General features: G+C 38.3%; 1 protein-coding gene across 2 annotated transcripts; it reads left to right on the top strand.

Moving 5' to 3' along the window:
- The first annotated feature begins 1,897 nt into the window (after window positions 1–1,897).
- LOC115687914 (sphingosine kinase 2) lies at window positions 1,898–6,740 on the top strand. Of its 2 annotated transcripts, XM_030613625.2 has the most exons (10): window positions 1,898–2,299; window positions 2,951–3,073; window positions 3,166–3,266; window positions 3,511–3,583; window positions 3,856–3,942; window positions 4,099–4,176; window positions 4,517–4,587; window positions 5,148–5,444; window positions 6,159–6,281; window positions 6,457–6,740. In XM_030613625.2, exons 1-10 carry the CDS (start codon window positions 1,960–1,962, stop codon window positions 6,646–6,648), a joined length of 1,485 nt encoding a protein of 494 aa, XP_030469485.1. In that variant the 5' UTR covers window positions 1,898–1,959; the 3' UTR covers window positions 6,649–6,740. The 2 variants fall into 2 exon arrangements, with proteins under 2 accessions (XP_030469485.1, XP_030469486.1); XM_030613626.2 differs by lacking the exons at window positions 1,898–2,299; window positions 2,951–3,073 and having other exon boundaries at window positions 3,160–3,266; window positions 3,508–3,583.
- The last annotated feature ends 6,816 nt before the right edge of the window (window positions 6,741–13,556 follow it).

Raw genomic sequence — 13,556 nt, forward strand, 5'->3', positions numbered from 1 at the left:
ATTATTTAAAAAATAATCTAAGCACAAGTAAGAGCGAAGAGAACCATCTACTAGTTTTAGTGTGCATTTCATTTTTATAACTTAAATATGTGTCATTATGTTGTAATTTGTGTATTTTAATTGCTCAACTTTCACTTTATTCGGTGAATCTCTTGGTCCAAATTTTTTAAATGCCAGCATTGCATGATTTTTTAAAGGATGCCTTAAAAAAATTAAAAATACGACAAAGTTAAGTAGATAATAAAATTCTTAAACATCCATATTAATATGCAAATGCAAAAGAAAATGCTCCTCGAAACATTATTGCATAAAATATTATATTTTCCTTGATTATATGATGTAATTAGCCGTTGACAAGAAATTATAGCAATTGTAATTGCGTTATAAGACAACCCATTTAAAACATTTGCAAACACATTTTTTGTCAATTCTAAATGCATTGGAATTTTATAAAACCATCAACAACAAAAATTATCCTCAAAGTACAAATGTAGTGCAATAATAATAACAAAATATATTATCCGTTCAGTTGCTTGACTCTCCTTAAAAAAAGCTACTCTCTCATAAATTTCTCTTTTACTTGAATCAGGCAATAAAAGTTTTCAATTACATCAATAAGAGAGAGTGGCCTTTATCGTTTGATTTATGACAAAATAGGATCATTAGTGTTTTATTCCCTAAAATTACAATCGTAGATGTCCCCTTATTTGACGATAGAGATCAAAGGTGCGTTTGTTTCGGGGAAAATATTTTCCGAAAATTCCTTTTCCGAACTTTCACCCGTTTTGTTTACCAAAAATGATTAGTCAACCGAAAACATTTTCCAGTCAAGGAAAACATACATGTATAAAATTAGGAAAGTGAATTCCCTAATCTAAGAAGGGATTGAAATAAAAATTAGGAAAACATTTTCTTTTTCATTTTTATTTTTAAAAATGAAAATATTTAAAAATTCGAAATTTTTTTTTTGCCTGAGATAAAATCATGAGATTGAAATCATTTTCCAAACGAGATCCAAACACTAAAAAATGTTTTCGATCACATATCACCAAATAAAGGAAAATTAACTATTTTTTTGGAAAATGATTTTCCGAAAAACATTTTCCAAAAACGTTACATTTTCCGTGAAACAAATGCACTCCAAATTTCTCTAACTACCAACTACCTACATTAAATACAAAAATGCTCTATAATACAATTATATAATTTCCATAATATCATTAAAAACATTGTAGAGTCCCTTTAAGGCAACCCTTGGTCATCTTAGCTATCTCTTTGGCCTATTGTGTTTTGAAGATTTTCGATCCGCAATATTTTTCATCTGATGAGTCAAATTTTCAAATTTTTTTTCCAAACTGATGGATTGTGACCTCAAGAATCAAGCAAAATCGAGCTCAATACAAATACAGAGTCAATTCAAATTTGGGATAATATTAGAGTGCGTATGTTTTGCTAAAAATGAATAATTCGGTTAGGTCGAAAATGGTCCGATCCAGATAGATTCATTTAATCCGTTTTGAGTCTTTGACCCATTTACATGTAATACAAATCTAATGACCCATACCTGACCCGACCCATATTGTTAAAACATTTCAATATCAATCTAAGAAAACTCGTATCTAAAATGAGATGAGAATGCGGACGAGAGAGATGAGTTGAGTTTAAATATGTCGTAAACCCATTTACAATCCATCCATAACCCATTTAACACCCATATTATCTTTATACCCATTTAGAATATAATTAATTAATTTATGACTCATTTATCGGTATACGAATTAAAAAATTAATTTATGAATCATTTTGGCAGCTTTACCTCAACAAACCACCAACCTGGACGGTGACAGGTGTCAACAACCCGTCCGAGTAGTTCAAAAGTCAACGCGAATCCCATTTCCTCTCCCAAGACCCGAAATATAATCCACCGTTCGGGGAAAGTCCGCCAATAACGACCCGCAAATGGACCGGCCCGAAACTAGCCAGCCGCCGCCTCCCCCGGCGATCTCCGACCGGGTCCTCATCGACGGCACCGTGGTTCCGGTGACCCTGACCGCCGACGGGAGGCTGGTCTGGTCCGGCGGACGCCAGCGGAGCCTGAGCGTCGAGAAGGAGGTGCTCGGATTCGACGCGGAGGGCCCCAGGATACGGATCAAGGCGGTCGTCGACGACGGCGGCGACCGGGCCTGCTGCGCCGGGAGAAGGGGCGGCCTGGCGAGGAAGGACTACGTGTTCGAGCCGCTGTCGGAGGAGTCCAAGAAGCTCTGGTGCGAGAAGCTCCGGGATTGCATGGATTCGCTAGGTAACTCGCCGATGTTTGCTTGATGTTGGGAACGTAGGAATGATGTAGAAACCTGCGAATTGTGTCTCTGATGTTGCCGAGTTGACCGCGTTGCCTCATTTGAATTGCTTCAATCCGGAGGGATTATACAGCGATGCGATGCGATCTGATTGCGCCGTTGCGTTTAAGTTACGCGGCCCGTCGGTGTCCTTATTCAATTTGGAATATATCCGAGTCTTGTTGAGAGAGCTTGTTGGAGTGTTATGGTAGGCTGACTTGGAGTTGCAAATGGATGTCTTAGGTTGTCTAATTTTGCAAATGTCGTTTACTTTTGTGGTTTTCTGTTCTTGGCCAACATGGTACTTCGTTGATCATCGAAGGAAGTGCATTAAGACGCCCCATTATATGGCTTATTGGTACAAACTACAAGAGGGCATTAAGTTTGCAGTTCCGTGCATGCCCGATGGACAGAAGTGGTTTGAGGAAGAAGTTGGAGTGTGCAACAGTAGCTTTTACTCTGTGTTGCTCGAAAAAGTTTTGGCTTTAGGCAATCAATGAGGAGCAGTGTGGTGTGAGGGGGTATAATGCTAGTGTCCTTTAAGATGCACTCTGTTTCAGAATGGCGCTAGTTTTTCTTTAGTTGCTTTTATTCACCTCTGTTCTTTTTGACAGACCGTCCAAAGAAGTTGTTAATACTACTAAATCCTTTTGGAGGAAAGAAATTGGCTCCCAAGACTTTGGCCAATGTTGTAAAACCTCTTCTTGAGGATGCGGGAATTCAATTTGACATAAAAGGTTTGAGGTCATTGATGCAAATGAATACTGTTCTTACAGCTATGCTTCATATTAACTGACTGCTCATGCAAAGTTTTTCACTGCAATTTCAGAGACTCAATACCAGTTGCATGCAAAGGAAGTCGCTCGTTCTCTGGATCTATCAAAGTATGATGGTATTGTCTGTGTAAGCGGAGATGGAATCTTAGTTGAGGTTAGTTAACTAGGTGCAGATACTAGATGTCATAATAAACTCTTGGTATGGTCGGAGACCTTGTATGAAATGGATGCAATTTATCAACTTTTCTTTGAAGGTAGTTCACAGCCTTTAACCTGTTTAGGCGCCACAATGATTTTATTATTATGTGTCTTACATGGTAGTTAACAATATTGTGGATTGTTCTTAGGTGTTTGTCCTATTATTTTCTTCAGTAACAAAGTTCTCAAACTTTTAGTAGGTAGTAAATGGATTGCTTGAAAGAGAGGACTGGGAGGCTGCAATGAAAGTTCCAATTGGAATGGTTCCTGCAGGTTTGTTCTTTTCCTATATTGTCAAGTATAGTAATTGAAGAAAGGATTAGGGTTTCATAGCATCATTCCTAGATGGATAGTACAGTTTATGCTTAAGTAAAAATAGCACTCTTTCTGTTTCAAGAGACTTTCGATGGTGGGTTTCATGTTTAATCAGTAACATCTTTGAGGGCACTGTTTGCACTAACAAAAACCAGGATTTCTACCCTTTCTTTTGTTTGACATGGATCTTGGATGTGTTGGTCCTGCATCCAACATGTGGCTCTACACAGGTACTGGAAATGGCATGGTAAAGTCTCTTTTGGATTCTGTTGGTGAACCATGTACAGCATCTTACGCTACTCTTGCCATTATTAGAGGTTGGGTTTTATGTTTTTGTTATCTTTGCATTTCAGCATTGTAGCCTTGCTTGATTCTTCACTCCCTGATGTTTTTGTTTCTTTTATTTTTTATTTTTCTCGATCTAAACTAGTTGATCTTTCTTTTAATGGTATTTGTGGTTTGATTATTCATAGGACACAAGAAATCATTGGACGTGGCCACCATCAAGCAAGGGGATGCCAAATTTTTCAGTGTTTTGATGCTTGCCTGGGGTATGCCGAATTCATGTGATCATGTACTAGGTTTAGGTTATCTATCTTTCGTACAATTTTTTGCCCTTTTCTCTCTTAAGTATTTTTTCATAATGCAAATACTCAGTCCTGACAATGAATAACAGGATGTAATCTAGAGCTGTCTTAAGCTCCATTCACTCTCGCCTCCAAAAGAGCTTTGACTTCTTGATTATGTCGGCGCTGTGAAAAGTTTTATTGTTGGACTAGCATGCATTGTGGCCCCTGTTATTGAGCTCATCATTTTTGGAATAAAAGAGGCAGAAGGGACATTATATCGGCGGCTTATGATCTTTTTATGAATGCATTTCTTTCATTTCAGGTCTTGTTGCAGACATTGATATTGAATCTGAGAAGTATAGATGGATGGGAAGTGCTCGTATGGATTTTTATGTAAGTTTTGGCCCATTCTCTCTCTCTCTCTCTCCCTCCAGATTGAACTTCAGTCCCGTAGCTCATAGCTCATGTTTAACTTGCTATGCTACTCGATCATAGAGGACTTTTTAACTGGCAAAATAAAAAAGATAATAGAGGACTTTTGTGCATGAAGTTAGATGCAGTGATTGCATGTAGTACTTTCTAGTGAAACACTTTCCCTCAGTAGCACATCCGATGCAGAGTTCTTCAATTCCATTATTCTGAGCTTTTATTATATGCTCTTCAAAGATTTACAATTACAGATGATAAAATGGGCCTGCAATATTGTTGGTAGTCAATACCTGCTATCCCTGAATCCTCTGGTCTACATGTTTTGTTGCTAGAGAACTTAATGGGAGATAAAGCTACCAATTATTACTTACTCGTGTTATATATCTCAAGCATAAATGTCCAATATATTTTCCCAAGTTTATTAGGTTTTTCCCTGATTTAAATCCTTGCCACCATTAAATCAGCATGGTTCTTCTTGTAACATCGAGCGCTGGAGTATTTGATATTGATGGATTTTTGTGTAGGCACTTCAACGTATACTTCATCTGAGAAGATATAGCGGGCGCATTTCCTTTGTGCCTGCTCCTGGATATGAAACTCATGGGGAGCCTACTAGTTATAGTGGCAACTTTGCTGGGAAGGACATTGTCTTTAAGAAAAGTGAAGGAAGCTCAGCTAAGGTTGAAGGACAAGGTTACCAAGGACCTGACGTTAAGTTGGAGGAATTAAGCTGGAGAAGTATTGATGGCCCATTTGTTTCTATCTGGCTGCATAATGTTCCTTGGGGAGCTGAAGACACTATGGCAGCACCTGATGCGAAGGTTGGGATTTAAAACTTCTTATTAGCTTCCTTAGGAATACAAATTAAACTCCCAATCAGTGTGCAAAGTGTACATCTTCACAAGTTCTTTTGCATAAGAGCTGCATCATCACATATTATGAGCATAGCATAAAGAAAGCACAGTTAAGGTAGAGGGGAAACCATTCAAGTGTGCACACATGCCTATTACAGCACCAAATTGAAGATTGATTGGTCTCACTGCTTGAGCAAAACATGCTGACGTTACTGTACAAATGGTCTAGCTTTTATTTGCATTGTCAAAGAAGGAGCTCCTTTCTTGTGTATATATGGATGATAATATTCAACACTATTAAAAGTAAAACACGGAACATGTATGCAGGAAGTTCAATGAACATGATACCACGTCTCACATTGAGTAGTTCATATCTCGCATACTGTTCTAGATGACCCAAGTTCATTTTTACAATCCACTTCATGTGTCAATAGAAGGTATATCTTCGATCTGGAATGCATGGGATCAGTTTAAACTTTAAAGTGCATCTTATGTTTTTCTAGACGTGTAGATACTTTATAAGACAGTCGAGATGTAAGTTGAACGTGCATGATTTATGGTATGTTCGAGTCGGTCATAAATAACTTAGCTTCTCACTGGTTTTTTATTTATCAAATCTTCTTTTAAGATTCATATGATTGAGGACAAAAAATGACAATCCTATTCTTTGGACTGCCACAGTTATCTGATGGCTGCTTGGACTTAATTGCTATCCGGGATTGCCCGAGGTTGTCTTTGCTATCACTGATGACTGAGCTAAATAATGGAGGTCATGTCAAATCACCTCATGTTATTTATATCAAGGTATGCTATTCTTCTGAAGAATTAGAAACTCCCATGAATTGATTCCTCCTGCGCTTTTCTCTTTATCTATTGTCAAGGCTCGAGTTCTGTACAATTACTCTAAGTAACTGTGTCTCATACTGTGAAACGGTGGCAGAATACGTAAGCAAGGATATTTGTTCATCCTATGCTGCAGGTAAAAGCATTTGTCTTGGAACCCGGTCCGCGGATTGACGACCCAACCAAGGAAGGCATCATAGATACGGATGGCGAAGTTCTGGCTAAAGGGAATGGAACATTTAAGTCCAAGCACAAAGCAATGATGGCATACGATAGGCTTTTAATCACTGTGGACCAAGGTTTAGCTACTGTCTTTTCCCCCATCTGAAAACTTCTCGTCCTACCTTTTGATAGTTTCATTCAGTTATTACTCGTTAAGTTATCACGAAAAAGAATTTCCTTTTCTTATTGGTCTTACCACATGGACTGTATCGATTAATTCACGTAACCCCGATGGGGAATTATGAGAAAAAAATGCGGCAGAATAATATTCATGCTAGTCCCTTGTTGAACTGGCTTCATAGGCATATCGAGTGTCCTCGATGGAAGTGTTCCCAGTTTATTGGTCGCTTTTGGTTTGAATGTCTTTTACAGCAGATTTTGGTTTTCACAAGTTTAGTTAAAGTATCATCCCTTTTGCTGAACGAGAGCGTCCATCTCCTTCCTGAAGGACCCAAAACTGTTATCATGAATGGAGAATTTACAGGTTGAGCTGGTTTGATACTTCTTGCTTCTATTCTTTAGCCATGAAGAAGGCCATGGAAGAGCCTTCCCGTGCACAGCATTTGCATTCGATTGTACATTGCTTGTTCAGGCTAGCTTTTATAGCTTGGAGCAGTATCGGATATCGGGAAATTTTGATCACTCTTGGCGCGTCCCATGATAGCTCCGCTGCATCGATTGAGTGTCAGTTAAATTTCAAATCGCTTTCGATGGTCCATTGCCTGATCAGCCTAGGTTTTTTTTACTAGCTTTGTTGTACTACCATTACAAAAAACAAGTATGATTTATACTTGCAAAAGTTAAAACCGAGCTTGAGCTCTTGAAGCTTAACTTAAGCTTCAAGTGTAATGAACTTCGTCATCAAGCTAAAAGCTTTTGAAATATCAAGTTACAGCAAGTTCAAATCGAGTATCAAACTCTGAGCGTTTGTGTCGAGTCAAGTTTGAGTACGATTCGACTTGGCTTAAATGAATAACATCCTGTTAAAGCATTTAAAAATCATGCATTCATATGATCGTTTAAACTTGCTTTAATTAAATCAGTTGACCATAATCTCACTAACTCTACATGATATGTAGGATGTCTGTGTTCAATTCTCTCTAGCTCCCTCGATTAGTCTCTTCACTTTTTTTTTTTAATTTTATAGTTTTCACACTCTAATTTTAGGCCAAATGTCAATTTACAGGTGAGGAAAAACATTGGCGTACTTGAATATTAGACTACTGTTTTGTCTAGGACCATCGTCTCATAACTTTCGTGTATCTTTACACGGCAAATTCATGTGCATTTCACGTGAGATCTCATATAATTCGATGATTGTTGAACCGCCAATATCACATGCTTTGAAAATACATAAGCGAATTTCTTCGTATGATTGTCTTGGCATCATGCCATCCATTGCTTCTACCTACCTCCGTGGTCCATACATCCCTCCCACAGCAAGCGAAGATAAGCAGGCCCCATCCTTTTGCGATGCGGATTCTCCGTCACGCGATGTACTTCCATAAACGTCTCGATCTATCTCAATCGTCGATGCATATTTATTCACAAACATCAACGGTGAAGAATTGATCGAGATAATATTAATCGAAACAGCGTGCGGAGCAAAACAAATTACCCAATCCATTGCACCTTCGAATATCTCCATCCGACTACTGTTTTGACTTTTGCTCTGGCAACGTTGCGTGTTCTTTTTGTCGCATCTCGACTTTTCTGAAACGTTTCCCATTGACTTTTGTTCAAGCATGTGCGGTTTTTCGGAATTGCTTTTTAATTTTGTGCTCACTCAATTTTACTTTTATTGAACAGAAAATACTCAAAACCTTTCAAAATTGTTATATGGTTTTACTCAAACTTGATGAAATATGTAATTCAGATTCTAGAAAAAGTAGGATCAGCTTAATCGAACGGACAGAACAATTGATATATATATATTCGAAAATATTGAAAGCTAGGGCCACTGATGAACCCAAGAAGTGCAAAACCTAATTGTAAAAAAACTTGTAATTACATGAAGTCGATTCATGTGAATTCATCGTTAGATCGGGGAGATCTCAAATGGGGCAAGCACGTTACCTTGACACAAGCGGACTAATGAAAATATTGCTAATATTGAAATTAAGGGTCTATTTGTTTGAAAGAAAACTGTTTTCGAATTTTCTTTTTCGACTTTCTGGTGCTTCGATGACAGGATACTAATCATTTTACGGAAAATATTTTCCATTTGACTAAAAACAACAAACATAGGTCGGGGGAAAATAACTTCCCCTTCTAATAAAAAGGAAATCACTTTCTCTAAACCACAAAACAAATGAAAACTAATCATTTTTCTTTAATATGATCTCCATAGGAAATGTTTTCTTTTATCATTTAGTTTTCAATGAAATAAGTACACCTAACAGTTATTTATATCCATATTTGTAACCTATCAACTAAAAAAATTGGTTAAAGAAAGATACGTCCTTAATAAATAGAATCACCACGAAATTGGGAGCATTTTTCGTTTTTCTTTTCTTTTTTTTTTTGGTAAGGACGTTTTTCTTTTCACTAATATCTATTTTAACTGATTTTAACTTTTTATTTTTTTGCTTAATCTTGGAATTCATCCGTTGACCATTTGGACTTTGAATAATAACAAAGGGCTGCGTTTTCCTCCGTCTCTGGTTAGAGAAAGTTAACCCAATACATGTGGTGATATAGGTTCATATTTGTAACTCGTCAATTATAATTACGAAATTCGAAGTGATTTTCTCACTATTTTTTTCTCAGTTGTTTATTTAAGTATTTAAAAGCTAATTCGAAGCAAAATACTTATGATGACTTTTGTGGGTGGAATTCTCGATCGACAAAAGTGGAAAAAAAAAAACCAAAGAGTGACATCATTCTGTCCAACCCAGTTCACAAGTCAACAAAGTCATCGATGGTTATTTCCACACAGATCAAATTTCCTGAGATTCCCACAAAAGATTTATAGGTGCTTCAAGGTCTTGTCAAGCTAAAAAAGCCTCGATGCCATTGTGCATGCACTCATGCTTCCTGCCAAAAACATCTCCCCAAAACTTTTTCTTATTTCTATTTCTAAACTTTAGACTTATGATTTGATTTTCATGGATTACGCGTAGGGCCATCAAATGGGCGGATCGAGTCGGATCGGGTTTGGGTCGGGTTGGAAATGGTCCAACCCAAATTGACCAATTTAACTCATTTTGATCCATTTATATGCAATACAAATTTAGTGACTCATATTTATCCCAAACCATTTACTAAAATACTTCAATATTTAATCCGACCTATGAAAATGCATCCACTTAACTCACTTTAAGCTCTTTATGTGTATATGTTATTTGGATAAAATCGCTATTTTGACTATAAGACGCAGAATAATTGGCTTTCTACATTACATAAAATTTTCAATTTTTTGTATTGGTTCACAATGAAGACTAAGAGAAAGTTAGTACTTGGCAGTGAACTGATAAAATTTCAGCAACACATAACACGAATAAATTGAAATTTTAATTAAATGGAATATAAGATATTGATGAAGATGATTTATGCTGACCATGGATTGCAATGACAAGAACTAAGATGAGAATATTACATAGAAATAACAATACCAAATGCAACCAAGGAAAAATATACTCAAATAACTAACAGATTAAACTTACAAGATCAATAAAAATAAAAAATAATGGGGAAAAAAAGAAGACTTCTTGATATTTTTAATAAAGTGTAAAGTCGGGCCCTTCTTATGGGTCCACCAAGACTTCTCTGAACTTGGAATAGTCCGAAGAGTCCATTATTTTCTCGTAGAGGGTGAAGAAACGATCATAAATGCGGATTAGGTGTAAACTGTGAACCTATTTAATACCCATATATTTTTAGGTTTTTCCATTCCAAATCCATTTATAACTCACTTACTGAATATAGCTAACTCATATAATGACTCAACCCATTAAATATGAGTTAAGAAATGAGTTTATGATCCATTTTGACAAATCTAATTACACCTAACTTATTGTGCCCACGTGTAGATCATATGTGATTCCATAGGTAGTGTGTGTAACTCTAAAATTTACTCTGAGTGGCAGACACTATGATTTGAATAATATCGGCGCAAAAATTATTTAGTAGAGAAATTGAGTTAGACTTATTGGTTCATGGATATATTGTAATATGAAATCTCAAGTACTTTCGAAACCACTGAAGATTTTTCTCATATAAGGTGTCTAGAAAATTAGACGATTATTATAAAAAAAAATTGTCATTTGGGAGTTCGAGTTGACAATGCTCTTAACCTGACGAGGATCGCCCCACCTTCTGCCGAGGTGGCTGTGTCTGCAAATGTAGGTCCTACGTGCAAGTTGTCTTGAGCGACAAAATCAGTTCGAAATCGAAGTTAAAATCCAAGCAATCGAATTGAACATTGGCTTAGAATTCGGAGACCAGTCTCGACATTGTCGCCAGTCTTCTGTACCATTGCACGAAGCATGTAGATTGATTCACGTAACTGCATCAACTATCATCTGTCGTGTCTCATACCAAAAGACAAAAGAAGATAAGAACCGCCGATGCTTGCAATTATTAAAGATCTGTCCGTCATCGAATAGAGCTCGTGCTCGCTCTTGTTCGACTCCTCTTCTGGGGAAAACCAAGAAAACACAAAGCATTGTTTGGCGTGCCCTAGACACGTTCGAGTTCAGCAGTTATGAATAACTACAAAGCGTTCGTGGCGGTTCTTGATCAATGCTATGTCTGTCTTGTCTTGCTTTTTGTCGATGCACGCATGTCCAAACCTTAATCTAGTCTTTCCCGATAGATTTGCAGAAGCAACAAACTTATTGCACTAGATCTTAACGGGTCATCACGTCGCATCTTTCAATCCATTCTTTAGTCCTCAAAGTTCTTCCCTAGGCCTGCTTCGATTTTTTCAGCCTTTTGAGACAAGAATGTTGGATCATGTATGGACAGACTCGGTTGATGTTGTGGCCTTTATGTGAATAAAACAGGAACTACAAACGTGCATGGCAGTTCTTGATCGATCCTATGCCTGTCTTGTCTTGCTTTGTATCGACGCACGACGCACGTCCAAACCCTTATCTAGTCTATCCCGATAGATTTGCAGAAGCAACAAACCGTCGCGCTAGATCTTAACGGCTCATCACGTCGGATGCTCGATCTTTCGATCCTTTCTTTAGTCCTCAAAGCCTTCTACCTTAGGCCTACTTCGATGTCTTCAGTCTTTTTGAGACAAGAATGTCGGATCGTGGGTGAACACGCTCGGTTGAAGTTGTTGTCTTTAAGGAAAAAAACACGTGGTTTTTCGAGTAGCTGATGCCTTCTATGTTGACTCACAGCTTTCACAAGATTGAAAGGACAGAATACGAATTTAGGATGATTTCACAAATGTGGCTCTTGGGTAGCGACGGTTCTATCTACCATCACAAACATGATTGATCTTATCCCGAACCCGAACACGAAGCCGAACCCGAGACAGGTTCCAAACGCATCTGGTCTCAAGCTTGTTTAGACAAAGTACATAAGAATCTATCAGAGCCGCCTAATTGTAATTTAATGGATATTCTCGACTGAATAAGATTAATACAAAACTAATAATGCAATTATCTATTATCTCGAGTATTTTTAATGAATAGTTTCAGCATTATAATTTGTTGGGTATCAAGGTACCGGCCAACTATATCCTCAATCAGCTCCGAACTCTATAGTCCATAGGGCATTCTGAGCGGGACCTTAAACTCGTCTCGCTATACCAAACAAGATTACCGTCTTATAGAATCGACGTGGGTCCAGGATCCGATTCGAGCAAACTTGTAGCCATCCCTATTTGCCATACGCAAAACCGGATTACCTGTCACTAAAGAAATCGTCACCATCACAATTTCTTTGGGGTAGGATTAAGTTTTTGCATGAATCTTTGGATGACGACACACGGCAATTTGAAGGCCACTCTTCCCTTCAACGCTCTTCCAAACATGATTACTCGCGTTGCGTGCGCGGACGAGTCAAGGGCGTTGCTCAAGTAATGGACAACTTCTGCACCACCAAACAGCGACATCTCTCTCCCGTCCTTACTCTTATTTTATCTTTGTTAGGTGGTGGTCATTGCCGTTGTCCTCCTCAACCACTACCGTTGAGACCGCCACGCCTTCTAAACCCCCATTGTTTTGCTCCAGGATCATGTTTCTTTATGTTCTCATTTCATTTGTATAGTCCGAGAGCGCGAGCGCGAGCGCAGAGGTCCGAGTACGCATAAGCTCATCGGACATCCTAGAAATTCTATGGACCGATTAAGTCTGAGAGTTTTTGCCAGTTGATGAGATTTGAACATGTGATCTTTGGTTGACCAATCTTTCGACTCCTCAACTAGCCAGGCCAATCCTAAGGTCGATTTAACATATCCTTAATTTGATGAAAAATTTCAAATAAATGCATGAAGTGAGGTCATTTTCTCAAAAGAGGGTCAAGAACGGATCGTAGGGGCTTGACTAATCACACCCTTATCTAAGACAAATACTCTTGGGATCTCTTTTATGAAGTCGGCTCTTATTTGAGACAGAATTGACCAATTCAAATCATTATTTCAGACAAGTCCTGTTCCGAACCCTCTTTCAAGAAAACGACCCCTACTTCAGACCATTAGTTGATGTTTCCTCTCAATATAATGAATCTGCCGTGGCAAGCTAGTCTCGCCGGGTTGGTTGCTCATGGGAACACCGCTATCGCGAGCCGCCTTTTTTCACATGCAAATGGGAATCGCTCTCCACCATTCACGGTGCATCGACGTCGCCTTAGGAAACCGAACAACGGAAGCATTCGCTGCTACAAAAAACACCAAGAAGAAGGCTATGGAGTGCGACCATAGTCGGAGCTCTCGTGTTATCGTCTTCATTACACTCGCGACTCGCGAGCCTTTTGACGCAAGGTAAAAAGCGCGAACGAGGAGTCGTCGCACGGGGGGACGTACGTCCGTCAACGCCCGACGCCGAGAGAGCGCGT

Source organism: Syzygium oleosum, unplaced genomic scaffold (assembly GCF_021117445.2).
Source record: "Syzygium oleosum isolate NSW1041296 unplaced genomic scaffold, Sole_v2.1 Sole_v2.11, whole genome shotgun sequence".
In the NCBI taxonomy this organism is placed as follows: domain Eukaryota; kingdom Viridiplantae; phylum Streptophyta; class Magnoliopsida; order Myrtales; family Myrtaceae; genus Syzygium; species Syzygium oleosum.